The sequence below is a fragment of the Megascapheus bottae genome, chromosome 15, assembly GCF_031878675.1.
Source record: "Megascapheus bottae isolate mThoBot1 chromosome 15, mThoBot2.hap1, whole genome shotgun sequence".
NCBI lineage: Eukaryota > Metazoa > Chordata > Mammalia > Rodentia > Geomyidae > Megascapheus > Megascapheus bottae.
The window spans coordinates 47,636,665-47,652,948 of NC_143523.1; the positions used below are offsets into that span (position 1 = coordinate 47,636,665).

The window sequence follows — 16,284 nt, forward strand, 5'->3', positions numbered from 1 at the left end:
CATAGCATTGCTGAGTTATGCTTTATTATGAGGACATCTCTTTGTGAGAGTAATGTTAAAGAGGCTCTGCCCAGTCCCATGTGGAAAATAAGACTTAGGTAAAATAGTTTAGTATTCATATCATTGCTAGAACTCTGCTATTCACCACCCACAAAGCTCATGCATCCTACCCCTTGGGCAGGATGGAGGTGACCCAGGAAAGCACTCATAAAACGTGGTTATAGAAAACAAGAAGCTCTAGTCAGATAGCCACAGGATCTGGATAATTGAGGTTGCCTAATATTGTCTCTACAGAAACTCTCTCTAAATGTGCTGTAGAATGGGGTTCAACAAAATATGTCTGGTGACTCATAACAGTTTAGACCTTTGGTGGACAGTTCCTCTATTTCTACAGGTTCAGGGCATTTCCTGGACATATACCTCATTACCTCTTTTTTGCTTTTGATTCTGTCATCTGGACGTGCATGGGCATACTACTCTGACACAACTAAGTGTTCTCTGCTACTAAGTAGCATTCTTTCACATACTCTACCTCCTGTGCGCTCTGTGGATGGGTGATGTCTCTGAATTCCAATGGTCCTTTAGAATATGACACTTATAATTGAAACAGAGCTCTAGGTAGTGTCACTTATGGGCCAGTAAATGAAGGGAATGGATTAGAATCAGATTAACATTTGTGATGATGGCCTCATCCTGGCCCTTCATACGAAACCCTCTTCACATACACACTGTTCCCTAAGCTTTTTCCATGTTATGCATGGAGATTTGTCTTGTTTTATTTGAAAGTGCTATTTATTAGAGCAGTTCCTAGTGTTTGTTCTAATAGAATATTTAGTTACTAGGGAAAACTGCAAAAAGATTACTCAGGAGTGTATGATATATATCTGGAAGATATAAACAGAAATATAGAAATGTGGAGCTACACACACATATGCACACATATGTGTGTATATGTATACAGCTAGATGCATATGTGCTTGTGTGTATACTGAATTGTCTTAAAGTTTCTATGCATAAGATTGTATATTAGTAGCATTTTATAAACTAGAAAAATAACAAAGACTATTTTAATGACTCTTAATTATCAATTTGGAAGAAAATGCCCAGAGAAACATGGTACAAATGAAAATGTGTGTGAAGAATGGAGAAGAGCATATGGATAACTTTTAATTTCCAAGCTTGAGATATTGGTGTGTGTGTGTGTGTGTGTAACATAATGTACTGTGATTTAATTTTAGGTACTCAAATATATAGCATGAATTTCTACTGGCTCATTAGATATCTGTCTTCAATATTTTTAATTACTGAATACTGTTTCATTACATACATATGCTGGGCTTTATTTACTCATTTTGCTCTACTGTTGAGCCTTTAGGCTTGTTTACAATGTTATTATAAATAATGCCAAATATAGCAGTGCATGCCTATAATTTCAGCACTTAGCCGGCAGAGGCAAGAGGACTGCAAGTTTAAGATTAGCCTGAGTTATATAATGAGGCCCTGTCTAATTCTATAGTGAACCAACTTGTACCCCCCCCGTCTCTCTGTTTCTTTCTGTCTCTCTCTGTCTCTGTCTCTGTCTCTCTCTCATACACACACACACACACACACACACTTCTTTTTTTCAATTTTTGTGTTGGTAGTTGGGTTTGAACTCAGGCCCTAGGTACTGTCCTTGAGCTTTTTCATCCAAGGTTAGCGTTCTACTACTTGAGTTCCCACACACTTCTTCCAGCTTTTTGGTGATTAGCCAGAGATAGGAGTTTCCTGAGCAGTTATGATTTATGGGTATGAATTACAGCCATTTGGCTTCTTACATGTATTTTAAAATATATTCTGTATATATTATTGGAATTGAAATTATAGGTGAAACATGATTTTTAAGGCTTTAATATAAATTGCCAGCTACAAAGATTATAATTTTACTCTTTCATATTTCATTAACTTACTATCTTAAACTTGTGACAAAACTATATTCAAATTTAAGGAAACAGCATAAATATTTTAGTTACTTTAAATATTCTTGATTCCCAGTGAAGTTAAAAATGTTTTACACTGGTCTATTTCTAACCAATTTCCTTGTGAATACTTTTTGTCCCAAGGTTTCTTTGTTTCAATTTTTTTTTGTAGGGATTCAGCTTTACCTTGATGATTTACAAAAACTCTTTTTATTTTAAGGTTTCTAAGTCTTAAATTGCTAGAAACATTGCAAGAAGTTTCATTTTTTTCATTGTCTATTATTACCTTTTAAGTAACTATTTTTGGTTAATTGAACTTCAAAACAATATTCAGTTCTGTATATAAGACTGAACTTTTCTCTCTTATTTGACAGAAACAATGATTTTTTAAAAACAATTATTAGGGATCCTAATACAATCTTTAGTATTGTTAGTAGTTTCTATGTGTTTTGGCACATATGAAATTGTACATCATAAGGGGTTTCATTAGATAGTTCCTTGCTTATGATGTGCTTTAATTGTATTTACACACACACACACACACACACACACACACACATTTTTTGAATAAATTTTCAGTACTGGAGATTTTTTTATTTTATTTTTTGCAGAACTAGGGATTTTTTAATTTGTTTATATTTATTTATTTACTTATCTTGCAGTACTAGGGCCTCACTTTTACTAGACAAATACTTCACCATTTGAACCACACTCCAGTCTTTTTATCTTATTTTTGAGGTTATATCTCACTAACTTTTGACCAAGCTAGCCTTGAACTCACAATATTCTTATTTCTGCTTCTGTTTAAATAGGATATAAAAAGCATCTTAAGGCAAAAAGAAGGAATGAATACCTTTTGAGGCTGAATGAACAGAGTATTTAAACATATTTGTGCTATCAGTGGACCATTTCCTAGAACATGAGCAATTACATTGCCACACTCTGATCTCCTTTCTTTCTTCATTTCCCATTGGCTAGCTTTTCTGTTTGTCCTTTCCTGACCTTGTAACTCTGATTATGGCCACTGTGGGAAGTTAATTCTTATTCGTCTTTCTAGGACCTTCTTTCTGTGTGTCAGGCATGGGAGTAGGGTCGAGCAAATTTTTAATTTTGCTCTCAGGTATTGAAGCTATTTAGCTCCAGAATTACTGATCAGAACAGATAGTGGCCAGTGAAGACCTGTTAGGGGCCTTAGGATATGGTTGGTGGATAATGACCAGTTTCTGGATTATGAAGTGTTGGGGGAAAAATGCAAGGAGTGGCGGATACAAAGGAGACTTCTTTCTGAAGTGTAGTTATGTATCAACTGTAAGGAAGCATGTAAGGACTGTATTCTCTGTCCTGGAACACAGGGACAGACTCTGACTCTTCCTCCTCCTGATCTCAGACGCATACCTTCCTTCCCCTAGGAAGCCCATGACCTCCATCTTTTCCATTCTCATTTAACATGGCTGTGGCTCTCACTGAAAGCCATGTTTGCTTGGTTTGAGAATAACTGACCTGAGGTTTAGCCTTGAGTCCAAATATGGGTCCAAAGAGAGAAGGAGCAAGATGTTGCATCCAAAATCTGTGGTAGGTGGACCCTGCCCTGCTCCCTGCTCCCTTCTCTTGCAGTATTCTCAGACACTGCCTTCTCTTGGGCAGGGTAGTCACCAGCTCCTTAGTGCTGCTGTTTTTATAAGCTAATGAGGGCAGAGTGTAAGCCACAGGCGATGATGCTGGGGTATTAACTGTGACAGGAAGCTTGATCATAATTATCTTAACGAGGATAGGGTTAATTACAGTGGAAACTTAAAAGTTATCTCTGTTTGAATTCACTGGAGCTGAATGCATTGTGATGTTTTGTCATTTTGATGTGACTTTGGAAAAGGCACCAGGACTCTCACTGCTGCAGCTCCTGTGAGTGCTCCGGCTGAGCCAGCAAGCCAGGTAGCTGAGGTGCTGGCTGCAGATTAGGATCATGGCAGCTCTTTCGCTGGTAGAGCAGGGGGCAGGCAGCCAGGGAAGGGTTCTGGAGGAGCTGATGAGATTCCTAGAACAAGCCACCTGCCACCAAGCAGCCCTCACTTCCATCTCTCTGCCCGTTCTTGATGGCTCCTTAGCAGGCTGGGAGGTGCTATCTCTGGCTGGCTTTGCCCAGAAGTGGGTGAAACCTTGCCATCTCTATTAGCACCCTGGCCCATGCCTTAGCCATTAGTCATAACCAAGAGAAACTTATGAATTATTGTGGAGCACTAGTCATTCCCTCCATCAGTTCTTTCATTTGGGGATACATTTGTTCATTCTACATGTGTATATAGTAGAGAAACTACAGTTCCCTCATCATCATCTCTAAGGTTACTGTCACTGTCCCATTAAGCAATGTAGACTTGTGTGCATCTTTAAAACCTTCTTTTGTGGTATTTTTTACTGGGTCGTTTTACTTCACAGTGCAGATCTGTTTGGAGGCACGTGTTACGGAGGGGTATGAATTCAGAGATTGTTCCAAGCAATTTTTCTTTCATGCACCTTCTTTGAGAACAGCCACTACCATAATCACCAGGAAAAAAATTAAAAGGGAAAAATAAAGCCCTCTTCCAAGTGTGTATGTATTAGCCTTCACATGCCAGCCAAAGCCCACAAATCCTTTCCCCTTGCCCCACAGCACTCTTTTCTCTCTGTCTCTCATCTCCAGTCCCTCAGCTCTGAACGAAGCTGATTAAATGACCAATATGTTCAGCACACTGATGATATGAAAATAGGGATTTATTAGTAAACATGGCTCTTTCTTTACTGAGAAGCTAATAACATAACAAGGGACCAGAGACAAAACATCTCTGAAGAAGGATTTGAAAGGAGTCCTTGTGGAGCCTGCACACTGTGGGGAGAGGGACGATGTGCCTGTGGGAGGTGGGTGACCTTCTAGTGTGCAGCTTTGTCCCTCACCATGCTGTGTCATTTCGTTTTCTGCCTCCCCCACCCTCAGAACATCTTGGAGCTTGCTTCTGTGTGTCCGTTGTCAGCCATTTGCTGAGTCTCATGATAAAAGTATAATATTTGCATAACGTAACTTGAGAACAATGTGTATGTGGATGCTGCCTTTGACTAAATCCCAGCTGAAGTTTGTACACAAAGAACTTATTAGCCACCCATAAGGCTGCAAGACAGGAAGCAGCCCCCTTTCCTCCCCTGGTGGCAAACATCCTGGTCCTGAGCATTACTTATGGACACCCCGCCCCGACTCAGAAAGGGACTTTGTAAGAGTCCCTGGCACATCTGTGTGTATCTCAATGGGTTTGTTCATCTGCCCACTCTGTTTTTCCAAGCCATGCCCAAGTCAGAGCCTACAGGGCAGAGGGTGATCAGTGAAGGAAAGGAGAAAGGAAATAAAAAGGGAAAGAGAGAAGGAGTGTTTGCTTGCAACTTAGTCTTAGAGAACAGGAGCTGATGGAGTTTTGTTTCCCTGTCCCAGAACCAGGAGGATGATGAGAAAGGAGGAGGAGGAAATAAAATAGCCTGGCCTGTAATCTAGAGTGGATGCAGCACTTTCCTCCCAGGTTGAACCAGGAGGTGATGCTCTGGATAGTGAAGCCAGAGTGGGACTGCTTTGAGATCTGACAGATAAGGAGTAAGCAGGCAGAGCTGTGGGTGTAGTGGAATCTCAGGTTTAAGTTCGTTCACTGCAGCTTACACATCACATACATAGAGACTGCCAATCTTGGGGGCCTCTTGGTAGAGTTCCACCACGTATCTCTGAGTATTAAAGCTCAAGTACCCAATGGTGCATGCATTGCAAATGCAAGCACACAGGGCTATATGGTAGATGTTCATCATACACTAATAAATAGCCTGGATGACATCTTCCTGATTCGTCACATTTTATGGAACAGGCAGGGAACCCATGCTAGCTCTCCCTCGGGTAGATGTCGTAGCTCAACTGTCAGCCTGTGCAAGCTCAGCATATCTCCTGGGTCAGGCAGGTGAGCGAGCAGAAGAGCATGTGTTTGCAAAAGCCTCTGGACCTGCCACTTGCCTTAATTAATGTCTCTGTGTGTGCTCATGTGATTATTTGCACACCACTGCCCAGTATCGCCTCTTTCCCCAGCACTCACAAAGAGCTCATCCCATAAAGAGTTAAGTTCCAGTTATGTATGTAAACAAGGCTATTTCCCCTCCTTTCTGATAGAGTATTTTTCCCCTGCACTGGATACTTAATCTTCTCAGTTGCCATTTCTCCTCCCTGTCTCCACATCTACACTTTGTACTAGACTCTGCACTTTGTTTTAAAAAACATAAAGGGAGAAATCCACTTGCATAAGTTAAAATCATAACTTCAGGCCAGGAGCTTTGAAACAGATCTTCTCCCTACCACTCTTCTTTCCTTCAGAAAGAACCAAAACAAATAAAAAGAAATAATGAAAAGGGGGAAAACCCCCTCTCGGGTTTGAGTGTTGTAATTCTGCCAGATGTCTTGCTTGTTGGGCAGCCAGCAGGGACACTGGACAGAAGCAAAGAGTGATTAGAAAAGAAAAAAAGGTAGTGGGAGAGGGGGATAGAGGATAAAGGGGGGCATCGGAGGATGTGAAGAGAAAGGGAACCTTCCTTGCCATTTCCCCTATGACTGCACAGAAAAGAACTGCTAAGAAATGATACTTGAAGTTATATTTATTATTGTAAGAGGGGTATGATATTTCTAGGCAGGAATGATGGATGACAACTTAAATTTGTGTCCAGGGAATGAAGGTGAACTGTGACAGAGTTATTTATCTTGGGAATGGAGGTTAGGGTCAGCCCAGGCTGGGTGCCTGAAGGCACAAGACATTGACAAATTTATCCTGCAGGCCGTATCTGAAGCCCTTTGTTTTGGATCCTGGCTACTTACTAAGTGACCCTCATCCTTCATGTTGGCAATGCGTGAAGGATGCAGGGAGTGCCAGCAGCCCCTTCTCCCCCACCACCCCCACCCCCGGCTCCCACTACTAATTCTTGTCATTCACTTTGCTGACAGGCACCAAGCCCAAACTATTCCCAGTCCTGAAAGGGAAGGTTAAAATATTTATTTCGGCTCATAATAGCCTCTCTGATTTAGTGCAGGATCATTTTTCCTCTTGCCTTTGTCATTGCAGGTCACTGGAAGGACTGAGCGCATTCAGGAGCTTGGAGGAGCTCATCTTGGACAACAATCTGCTCGGGGATGACCTTGTGTTGCCAGGGTTACCCCAGCTGCACACCTTAACCCTCAACAAGAACCAAATATCCTTTTCTCTGCCTGCTGTGCCTGTTCACCCCCTTCCCGCCTGGCCCCCTACTTCCTGTCCAGCCCCAGTTGTCCCCTCTGGCCCCCTTCCATTCCCGCCCCACACAAATACCTGCAAAATGTCAAATGAGTTTTATGTGTCAGCTAAATTAAAGTATGTGAAATACAGTCCATGGGCAGACAAAGCGTTCTGTCTTCTGGCACTCAGGACACTTCAGAGTAATTTATTATAGGTCATTCATAAATGAAATGCACCATTATATCTTCCTGTTGCTCCATTTTAGTGTAGAGATCTAAGTTATGGCTGTGAAGAAATCTTTTTAATAGATAAAAATAGAGAAAGAAAATAATGTCACTGCTGTGAAGGAGGCAAAGCTGCTTCTGTTTGCTTGGGCTTGTGTAGGAGGGTGACCTCTGGTGGGCAGTAGGAGGTAATGCCGCTAAGCAAACTTTGACCTCCTCTGGAAGTTTCTGGAAGGTGCTGTTGCAGGCTGAGGAACAATTCTGGAATGTGCAAGGAGGGAGGAAAGATCCGAGATAGAAAGACACATTTGAATACTGGACCCAGCTCTTCCATTCCTGTGGATACCCCCTTTGGGCTGTGATGAGAGACACAGAAGAACATTGTAGGGTGTGGTTTCCCTAAGGAGGTGAGCACTGAATCCAGACTGAGTGGAGCCTTGGGAAATTTAACTGCCTTGGATTTCTCCATTCTGGATTGCCATCTGCTAAAATGCCAGCCCTATGAAGCAAGGAGTTATCTGTGTCCTAAACATGAATCAAATGTCATTCCATCAATAATTGAGATGAAATTAATCATTACTAGTAGCAATTCATGTCAAAAATGCTCATAGGCTCCAGAAAACTTCTTGAGTACTTATAGCAATTTTTATTTTTTAAATTTTGCCAGGGAGCCATTTTTACTTCTAAAATTTTGTCAGGGAGCAATTTTTATTTTTACCAAGCCCTTTGAGAAGGGTATCATTAAAAACAAATATCTAGATGCTGAAAGAGGTGAGGTATGAGTGTCCTGGTCAGATCTAGGTAGCTACCTAGATGCTAAGTAGATTCAATCTCAGCTGCAGTTGTATCCAAAATTCTTTCCTTTCCACAGTGTAGCTTCAGACTTGAAGTCTGATTGCCTTGTTTTATTGATGGAGCATTTGAGACCTGGAGTAGTTAAATCACTTGTTCACACTGACACAATAAGTTAGAAAAGGGACCAAGATATTTCCTTGTGGTTGTAAAATATAAGCAGACATACACATTGAGTTTAGTATATTTGCATATGTCAGCATTTGGGATGACTTTCTTTTTACAAAAGCCGTTATTAGCCACTGTTTACAGTTCGATCCATAAGCTAGTATTTCCTTTATTCTGTGAAATACTGTCTAGGTCAGCACTTGCTTCATGACAGAATACCAAAGCCTGGGTAACAACAAAGGTTACTTTTCACAGTGGATAAACTGGTGCTGTGGGTGTGGGGGCCAGTATGTGTGGGTTTTTGATGATGACTCTGTATTGAATCCTTATGTAATCGAGAGTGGAAGTGAAAAAGAAGAGACTGGCTTTCTCCTTTCTCTTCAGTGATTCCATGATAGGGGCTTTACCTTTATGATCTAATAACTTCCCCAATGATTTGGGTTTCAACAAGTGATTTGGGGTGCATCCAAATATGCAGATTTTAAAAGAATTTGCTTCTGGTGGCCATTATTAATGGACACGTTCATGGAAATATAAGCGGAAGATATGTATGTAAATACGCAGTCTGTGTAATGAAATTTTGGTAGATTTTCCTCTCTTCTGCCCTTTGGCCAACCAGGAGTCCTAGTTGTTTGAAAACTTCTTATAGTTCATGCGTACTGTGGCTTTGTTGTCTGTCTTTGGTGATTAATTCAACAATATTCTTAATCAAAGTTAGAATGATTATTAAAGTCATCTAGAATTAATGTAGAATTTAGGTAATATAGTTTCTCCTTGAGCCCCAGTGCTTGTGACTTGTGTCACATGCCACTGAAAAATAGTAGATCTGTAAACTTGAGTTCATGAGGCACCTTAGTCAGATTCAGCTCTATGGCCATGGACAAGTCATTATCTGAGACACTCAGTTTCTCACTGTTAAGACAAGTTAGGCTGGATGATGATTTCATTTTAAGGTTGCTGACAGCACAGGTTAGTGGGTTTCTTGGCTCCAAAACCCAAGGATTATATTTGTCCTTGGTTGAGTCCTTTTGCTATTATGTGCCTCAAACTCCCTGGAGCTTTAGTGGCAAAGTTGTGGAAATAATGAGAATAGCCTGGGAAGGACAGAAGCAGAAGGCATTGTGTTGCTGTAAACCTGACCATATAGAGCCAAGGGTGCAACATGGCTTCTTTTCTTTCTTTTCTTCTCCCTTCCACTTTTCTTAGAAGTTACAGGCTAAAAGGTAGGTAAATGCTTGCCATCCTCTCAGCCTAACACTTCTTTCTTTTCTACTCATACACTGTCTTAATTCTTGTGAAAATTTCTCAGGCTCTCGAACAATTGATAGCTTCCTCTTTGTTGTTGTTCCCCATGAAATGCCTCAGACACAGGCTCTATCAGTTAGATTTTGCTATACAATGATCTGCCTTGGAATTTATTGGCTTAAAACAGACATCATTTTATATGTTTACAATTCCATAGCTGAGCTCATTGTCTGGGGTTCAGTTGGATGGTTCTTTTGTTTCTCTTGCTTGGGTCACTTGTATATCTGGCTAGAGTTGGATGGTTAAGATGGTTTCCCTCTTGTTTCCAGAGGTTGATGCTGGTGATTGATTGAATTACAGATATCTAGTATCCTTTATAAGCCACATCACGTGAACATACTGTTCTAGCAGCTCAAGCACCCAAGTATAAGTACTTTGAAAGTGCTACTTGTGTTGTGAAAGCAAGCCACTTACCAAATGTAGAATAAATGTGGGAGGGCAGCCATGTACTGTGGATATGAATAACAAGAGCTCATTCCTTCAGCACTTTCTTCAGGCCTTAACATCCTTTCTTCTGAAAATCTGATTTTTTTTTTGTAGTTGCTAGAGCCCTAGAATCAACTAATTTTTGGCCTTTTGAAAAGTATTTACTATTTCTTGTAAATAAGATCTTTGAACACATTAGGAATCTTATTCAAAAATGGGATTTTTTTCTTTTGTATCAAATTCTCTTGTGTTGGTGTAATTATTATTATTTTGTCTGGTCCTAGGGCTTGAACTCAGTGTTCAGGCATTGGTCCCTTGAGCTTCTTTTTGCTCAAGGCTAGCACCCCACCACTTAAGCCACAGCACCACTTCTGGCTTTTTCTGAGTAGTTTATTGGAGATAATAGTCTCATGAACTTTCCTGCTCAGGCTGGCTTTGACTTAGGATTCTCGAAACTCAACCTCTAGAATAGCAAGGATTACAGGCATGAGCCATCCCCACCTTTGTTTAATGTTTTAAGTTTGGCATCTGTAGAGTGGATGACATTTATCATACCTGCTAAATCTGCTACATAAACCTAGATTATTACTTTAATTTTATTTTTAATAAATTCAATAAATTTAATAAATCAAGTAAATATTTTAAATAATTTTTAATTTTTACTTAAAATATAATTTTGTTATCATTAAATTGTTACACAGAGAGCTCAGAAATCAACTGCCTTCCTCTATGCCAACAGTGAGAGGAACGAGGCAACAATCAGGAAAGCAACTCCTTTTGCAATAGCCTCAAAGAAAATAAAGTACCTAGGAATTAACCTAACTGAGAATATAAAGGACCTTTTTGATGAAAACTTTAAAACCCTGAAAAAGGAAATTAAAGCAGAACTGAGGAAATGGAAAAACCTCCCATGCTCTTGGATTGGAAGAATCAACATTGTGAAAATGACAATCTTGCCAAGGGCTATCTACAAATTCAACGCAATACCCATCAATATCCCAATGTCATTCTTTAAAGAAATAGAAGAGGCAATCCAAAATTTCATATGGAATAATAAAAGACCCCGTATAGCAAAAACACTTCTTAGCAGAAAGAACGGCGCAGGAGGAATTTCAATACCAAACTTTAGACTCTATTATAGAGCTATAATGATCAAAACAGCTTGGCACTGGCACAAGAACAGGCCTGAAGACCAGTGGGATAGAACTGAGGACCCAGATATTAAACGACAGACCTATGGCCACCTAATCTTTGACAAGGGACCCAAAAAAATAGAGTGGAAGAAAGACAGCCTCTTCAACAAGTGGTGCTGGCAGAACTGATTAAGTACTTGCAGAAAACTAAAGTTGGATCCTTCTTTGTTACCCTGCACTAGAATTAACTCCAAATGGGTCAAAGACCTTGAGGTAAAAGCCAACACACTGAAAACTTTACAAGAAGGAATAGGAGATACACTAGGCCTCCTTGGCACAGGTTGAAACTTTCTCAATAAGGATCATGAAACACAACAAATTAGAGAAAGTCTGGATAAGTGGGACTGCATTAAACTGCAGAGCTTCTATATGGCAAAGAACATAGCTAGTAAATTAATTAGGAAACCTACAGAATAGGAGAAGATCTTCACTAACCATACAATGGACAAAGGCCTCATATCTAAAATATATCAACAGCTCAAAAAATTGAATCAATCCAAAACTAATCTCCATAGAAATGAAATTTCTTTAGAGCTTAGATTGGACTCTAAACTTTGACATTTACTTGCCTGTGGCTACCCAGATATTCCTAATTGTTTTCTAGATATGATAAAATTTCTGATGTATACAGGAATCAAATGTGATAATGTTGTAGTATTCGAGAATCAAGCATTAGGATTAGCTCTGCTTACCCCATCCTGCAGCATCTGTCATATAGAAACTTCCCTTTGAGTTACAGCTGAGGCCAGGGAAGTTAGACATGCTATTGCCACCTGAGAAACAGCTTCAGACCTTTGCACCTGTACGTGTACACAGACAGGCTCACTTTTTCCTTCCTGCTCCAAACTTAGGAACAAGAAGTTGCCTTTATCTTGGACTCTCCACAGAAAATGTCCCTTGGCAAGCTCAGCCTTGACAGCTGGGCTCCGTGATGGCAACTTTCTGTAGACAACACTGAAAAAAAACTAAACGCCAAGTCCTCCAGAGAAGACTTGATGAGGGAAGCCAGGTGTGTGCTGAGAATCCAGCTGGAGAGAGTTGAAATGATGCCAGGTAGCGTCCAATGTTTCAAAAAGAAAGAAAAGACACCCATAGGAGCAGCCCTGAGTCTCTACTACCATCATCTTGGTTAGCCGGAGATACCAAGTTTCCTTCACTAATTGCTTCTGCTTAATTTTCCATGCAGCCTGACACAAAGGAACGTGACAGGTTCTGTCTCAGCCCCAAAACAGGCAAGACAGGACTGTGTTTCCCTTATTGACCCAGAAGATGGAGGAGCCAATTAAAACTCTTTCTAATTCATACACCACCAGTGCTGGTCGTGCAGGGCTGGTCAAGAGCACACAAGGAGAAGCTGCTGAGCACTTGCCATCTAGTTTGGATTTGGGGGAGATGAATTAGCTCATCCTGACTTACCATTTTGGATGATGGTTATAAAACATAGAACACTGGAATGTCAAAATGTCTTATGTGAGGTGGACTCCTGGATGTCATTGAAGTTGCTGTTATGGGTGGCTGAAGATTCCCAGAGCCTGCAAGCCCTTTTGCTCAAGAAAATCCCATCAGGAATGGTGTTTAGAGGATCTATGACCTTCTCAAAGGCGGGTCCACTTTTCTGAAGTGTAAAGGCCTTCTTCATAGTGACAAAATGATGACTGCTAAATGAGATGTGAAAGGATTGTTACTTTGAATAAAAACATATCAAGGGAAATTGTAAGTGTGGATTGATAAGTACCTCAAATATTAAAATTTCTAGAATAGACACAGTAGTTCTATAATTGATAGACTTATATTAGAACTTTTTCCTACTTTTTCAAACTTTGCTAATCAATCTTTAGATTGATTAAAATTTTAGGGTTTTTTTTGTTGGATTAGCAATGTTGCTGTTTCCTTATAACTATGGTTTGCATAAGGATCCCACAGAGGTGCGTGTGTTAACAATATGGTCTATAATATTGGTACTGAGGAGATAGTGTCGGGGCTGTACCTCTGAACAAGTTTATTGTATTATGATCTTTTCATCCCCTCCTCTTTGTGTCCTGGTCCATGAGATAAGATCTTGTTTGACTGTGTGCTAGCCACCATTGCCACATGATATACCCCATCCACTGGAGGTCAGAAACTGCATCAACCCTGTGTAGATGGGGATTTCTAGAACTGTGAGTCAAAACATGCCTTTCTTCTAAGTTAATTGTCTCAGTATTGCATTTTGATGATAGAAAGATCACTGATACAACACCTATTATTGGGAATGTCACCAAAAGTATATTATTGGTGAATCTTACAGGATTATTAGATTTTGAAGAAACTTTTACACTTTTTTTCATGAACGAATTATCTAAGATTCAGAACAGCTCAAGTTAGGATTGTGTATGTATATGCACATGTTCTGCAATTCTGAATTGGAGTTCATTAATCATATATCATCAGTTTTATGCTTCTTAAGATCAGCTTTGTTGGGGGTGGATGGGAATATTATTATAATAATTTATCCATTCCTAGAAATAATTGCAAGCCATTTAAATACTTTCCATTGATCATAAATGTTGCACCTACAAATGTTCACCGTAGCCAGATCACTAAGATTCCTGTAGCCATTCCCCTCATCATTCAGCTCAAGGAGGGCAATGTAAGAAACAATGACCTCAATCAACGAGAGCTTTTTACATTTTATAAAAATACGTGACCATGTGACTGGGAGAAGAGCCCTTGGAAAGGCCCTGTCCAAGCAAGGATTCCCTCAGGTGGTGCCTAATTAGCTCTATGAAAAAATCTACATACCTACATGTTCTCAGATTAAAGTAGGTCTACATCCCTGGATGGTGAACATGCTAAGCTGCCCTAATTTTTTTCAAATTCAGTTGCTTAAATCTGCTCAGCTTGCAAATCTTGCCTATTTTAAATCATGTTTTCACATAGTTCCCTCTTTGTGCAAGAGATGAAACAGACCCAAATTTGAAGGCAGTTGCCTGAAGGAGGAAATAGGTTTGGATTCAAGTTTTCCCATCCGTAGTATAGAGGCCTTCTACTTCATCAACTAGGTCTCCCTTTCACGTCAATAGATCTGAATTTGTGTGTTAACATCACTTTGTAGTCCCATCAAAGAAACACTTTTCTAACTAACAAGAGTGAAGGATTTGCTTGTCTTAACTGCCTTCTTGGAATGAGGACTTGGTTTTGAGGTTTTGTGACCACCCAGTAGGCAACAGTCTTAGTGCTTCCCAGAGCATTACATGGGTCCCCTATGTGGGGTAGAGGTTGGAGCAAACTGAGGTAGAGAGTGCTGGAACTGAGGCTAGTCCAGGTTCAAGCACAGAGTACTACTCCATCTAGATAGCCCTGTTGTGCCCTGGTGAATCCCAGGTACTGGATGGAGACATAAAAATTTTTGAGGAAGGCATGCCAGAGCACCTGCCCCAGAAATAGCTCTTGCCTAGGTATAAGGATGATATTGATAGAAGGTAGCAGAGCTCTTATTTTTCCCTTGTCCCTTTGTTTTCTTTACATACAAGCAATGAAAGCATACAAAGATAGTATCTGTTGGAAAAGTTACATTTTCCCTGAAATTGCTCATTATCAATTAATTGTGTTTAGATATTCATTATCTTTTATACTGAGTATGATGATTGAGCTTTAGTTTAAAAGACAGTTGTTATATTTTGTTTTCATCATGTTTTGATTCCTGGTTGTCTGTCCTCTGTCCTTCCAACCTCACCTTCCTGGTTGTACCTTCTGGTTACTCTTTCTTTGTGAATACCTATTGTCATCACACTATGTGTGGCATCCTCAGATACTATTTGTGAAAGAGTCAGAGGATTAAAAAAACATTCATTTTGTTGATATTTGTTTAGGAAATGGGGTGGACATTGGGAAACTGAAGTCAGCAGTAAATGAGCATTATACACTGCTCTTCTGCTTATTTTCTTCCTGTGGTGTGTACTTGCTATGTCCTCCCTGCCCCCACCCATGGCATAGCATTTATTCCTCTATGTGATGGCTCAGAGCATCTTGTTTGAAAAATGCTTGATGAACTTAGCTTAGAAAAGATGCAACGAAAGCATGTGAGCCACAGATATGTGAAGGGCTCATCATATGGAAGAGAAGACTGCTTTTTATTCCTCTGTAAGGCCAAGTAGTGAAATTGGGTTCATAGGCAGAAGTTAGATGACCTTCCTAAGCCTTTTGTCTTCTTGGATTATGACCCTTAACTTCTGTCACATTACTGATTTGGAGTGTCTGCTTGATCACCTTGCAAAAGCAACACCAGCTCTAGAGTACCTCAGTCTGCTGGGCAATGTGGCATGTCCTAATGAGCTGGTCAGCTTGGAAAAGGATGAGGAAGATTACAAGAGATACAGGTAAGTGTCCATATGATGGAAGAAGTACAGAACAGTATCTCTTGGGGATGATAAAATACTGAGAGATGCAGAATAGAATGATAAGTATTAGTGGACTTTACATGATAATGTTAGCACTTTCACCTTTGGAAAACATAGAGCTATTTTCTCCCTTTGTTGATTCACAGAAGCAAGTTAACAAACTTTTTTTTTCAAATAGTAAGTAGGTTTTATAAGTTTTATGAAATCTGTCAGAACCATTCAAACCTGGTATTATAGTACATAAGTAGCCTAAATAATTTGTAAATGAATGGACTTAGCTGTGTTGCAATAAAACTTCATTTATAAAATACGGTAGATTTGATCCTTGTTAATATTTTGCTGACCTTTAGTTTGTATTGTGAAATCTTTCTGCAGTCTGCCTCAGACTCACCTTGTAGAGACAGACTTTTTCCCACTAAACTTTAGGGAGATCAAATACAGTCTCAAGAAGAAGGTCCACAGGCCTAGACCTGTTTGCCTTAAATCCATTAACCATGCGCTTGGATGAGATCCAGGTAAAATGCTTTCCTTGACTCTCTCTGCATCTAAGTCATCTTACCTATTTGATTTTATCTGTTGTACAA

General features: G+C 39.9%; 1 protein-coding gene across 1 annotated transcript in view; it reads left to right on the forward strand.

Moving 5' to 3' along the window:
* The window catches only part of Lrmda (leucine rich melanocyte differentiation associated), a 999,007-nt gene that overhangs the window by 571,997 nt on the left and 410,726 nt on the right, over window positions 1-16,284 (forward strand). The window contains exons 3-4 of the mRNA XM_090346626.1: window positions 7,064-7,190; window positions 15,540-15,679. Of these exons, the coding sequence (XP_090202752.1) occupies window positions 7,064-7,190; window positions 15,540-15,679 (267 nt within the window). The remainder of the gene's footprint in view (window positions 1-7,063; window positions 7,191-15,539; window positions 15,680-16,284) is intronic.